The sequence below is a fragment of the Trachemys scripta genome, chromosome 16, assembly GCF_013100865.1.
Source record: "Trachemys scripta elegans isolate TJP31775 chromosome 16, CAS_Tse_1.0, whole genome shotgun sequence".
In the NCBI taxonomy this organism is placed as follows: domain Eukaryota; kingdom Metazoa; phylum Chordata; order Testudines; family Emydidae; genus Trachemys; species Trachemys scripta.
The window spans coordinates 16798092-16800830 of NC_048313.1; the positions used below are offsets into that span (position 1 = coordinate 16798092).

At 56.8% G+C, this 2739-nt stretch overlaps 1 protein-coding gene across 1 annotated transcript; it reads left to right on the top strand.

The window, feature by feature from the left end:
- The first annotated feature begins 557 nt into the window (after positions 1-557).
- JUNB (JunB proto-oncogene, AP-1 transcription factor subunit) lies at positions 558-2529 on the top strand. Its single transcript, XM_034792942.1, has one exon. It carries the CDS (start codon positions 984-986, stop codon positions 1935-1937), a length of 954 nt encoding a protein of 317 aa, XP_034648833.1. The 5' UTR covers positions 558-983; the 3' UTR covers positions 1938-2529.
- The last annotated feature ends 210 nt before the right edge of the window (positions 2530-2739 follow it).

Consider the following 2739-nt stretch of genomic DNA (forward strand, 5'->3'; position numbering starts at 1 on the left):
TGTGTCTGTACGTTTGGGTATCTGTAGGTTTGGGTGTCTTGTTGTGTGTCTGTCTCTGTGTCAGTCTGGGGCTGCAGGCCCATCAGCATGTGTGGTTGTGTGTCTGTCTCTGTGTGTGGTTGTGTGTCTGTAGGTTTGGGTGTCTTGTTGTGTGTCTGCCTCTGTGCCAGTCTGCGGCTGTGGGCCCATCAGCATGTGTGGTTGTGTCTCTGTGTGTATGTGTGGTTGTGTGTCTGTCTCTATGTGTGGTTGTGTGTCTGTACGTTTGGGTGTCTGTAGGTTTGGGTGTGTTGTTGTGTGTCTGTCTCTGTATCTGTCTGGGGCTGCGGGCCCATCCGCGTGTGTGGTTGTGTGTCTCTCTGTGTGTGGTTGTGCGTCTCTCGCTGTCAGTCTCTCGGGCCCCGCCCCGTGACGCGCGGCCCGGCCCCGCGCGGTCCCTTCCCAGCACACACGGGGCTGCCCGGCAGGCGGCGTCCGCGGCCCCACCCCGCGCGTGGGGCTCCGGCGCGGCCCAATGGCTGCGCGTTTCCGCCCGCCGGGCGCTATAAAGGCTCCGCGCGGCGCCGCCAGCAGCTGACCCAGACGCGGACAGAGCCCGGAGCCCGATCGGAGCCGCCAGCTGCGCCCAGCCCCGCCGCGGAGCCCCCGCCCGGTACGGTACCCGCCGCCTGTCGCTTCCCAGGGGGCTAGAGAGCAGGGAGCCGGGCCGATCGCCCGCCACGCGTGGGGGCTGCACTCGGGGAGAAGAACCCGGCCGGGGACCCCCCCCCGACACAGCCAGGAGGAAGAGGGGCGAGGAAGAGGGAGCGTTTCTGGAAGTGAAACCGAGCCGTGGACTGGTCTCGGGGGTGCCGTGGGCGGGGAGCCTGGAAGATCTGCCTTAACCCCCCCCCCCTTCACTGCCTCTGCCACCGGGATCTGCAGCCCCCCCCTCTATCTGTGTAGGCCGGGTCGCCGCGTGCTGATCTGGGGTCGCGTGGCTGATGTGTACCAAAATGGAACAGCCGTTCTATGACGACTCCTTTCTTTCCGGCTACGGGCGTGCAGAGCTGAGCGGGCCCCTGGACTACAAGGCGCTGAAGCAGAATATGGCCGTCAACCTCTCGGAGCCCTACCGGGGCCTCAAGGCGCAGCTGCACCTCCGGGGCCAGGCGGAGGAAGGAGGCGCCTTCTACGCCCCCGCCGGCCTGCCCGAGGCGGGCGCCAACTCTTCGCTCAAGCTGGCCTCGCCGGAGCTGGAGCGGCTCATCATTCAGAACAGCAACGGGGTGATCACCACCACGCCCACCCCGGGCCCCTATTTCTACCCCCGGGGGGCCACGGAGGAGCAGGAGGGTTTTGCCGACGGCTTTGTGAAGGCCCTGGACGACTTGCACAAGATGAACCACATGCCCCCACCCAACGTCTCCATCGGTGCGGCTGCCTCGGTGGCCAGTAGCGTTTACGGGGCCTCCCTCCATCAAGAGCCGCCCCCCGTCTACACCAACCTGACCAGCTACAACCCCGGCACCATGACCACCTCCTCCAGCTACCCCACCGCCAACCTCAGCTACTTGCCCCAGACCCACGCCTATGGGGGTCACTCCTTGGCCCCCTCCCTCCCGTCTAGGGTGCAGGTCTTCAAGGAAGAGCCTCAGACCGTGCCCGATGTCCAGTCACCTCCTGTGTCTCCCATCAACATGGAAGATCAGGAGAGGATCAAGGTGGAAAGGAAGCGGCTGAGGAACCGGTTGGCGGCTACCAAGTGCCGGAAGAGGAAGCTGGAAAGGATAGCCCGGCTGGAGGACAAAGTCAAGACGCTGAAGACGGAGAACGCGGGACTGTCCAACACGGCTAGTGTCCTGAGAGATCAGGTGGCCCAACTCAAGCAGAAAGTCATGAATCACGTGAACAATGGTTGCCAGTTGCTTTTGACTGTTAAAATGCAATCCTTCTGAACCCCCCCCCCCCCCCCCCAATGTTATTTAAGAGACTTGTGTGTAACTGGACTCCCTGTTGGAAAGTTTACATGAACTTTATCTGGACTTCTGTAGTGTTCTCACACGTTGGACCAACCTGTGCATGCGACTTTGAAGACGATTCTCGGCCTCCTCCTGTTTGCTGATGGTTGTATTATTATTATTTTTTGGATGGGAGGGGGTTGTATTTTGCGCTCTGCTGGATTCAGAATATGTGCGTATTGCCTAAAATTGCGGTGTATGTGTGAGTGTATTTAAAAATGGAACAAACCAACAAACTTGTTGCATAGCTGGATAGTGCGGCAAGAGGTACTTCAGCAAGGGACGTGTGTGTGTCTGAATTAAGGGGCCAGGACTTCCCTTAACTTAAAACGGAACGAACAAAAACCAAATCTGTTACTTGCCATTGACAGATAAGAGAAACGGATTGATTGCCACACCATAGAACTGCCTATCCCCTGAAAGGAAATACGGCTTCTTTACTTTACTCGGGTGGTGTTTTGGTTTTTGTTTTTTTTTTTTAACAAAAGTCCTCGAATTTATTTTGTTTTGTGTGTTTAAAAAAGTTGATTGTATTTGTTTTTTGACTTTTTATTGACGTTTTATTTAAGTAAAAAAACCAATGTTCTCGAAGTGCCTGTCTGAGGCTTGGGTTTTGTTTCAAATCCCTTTTAGCCCTTGAATTATTTCAGTCCGGGGGGGTGTATACGTTTGATCATAAAACAGGCTCTGTTCTGTATTTTCAAGTGAGATTTTTTTTGTTTTTACAGTGCTGTCCATT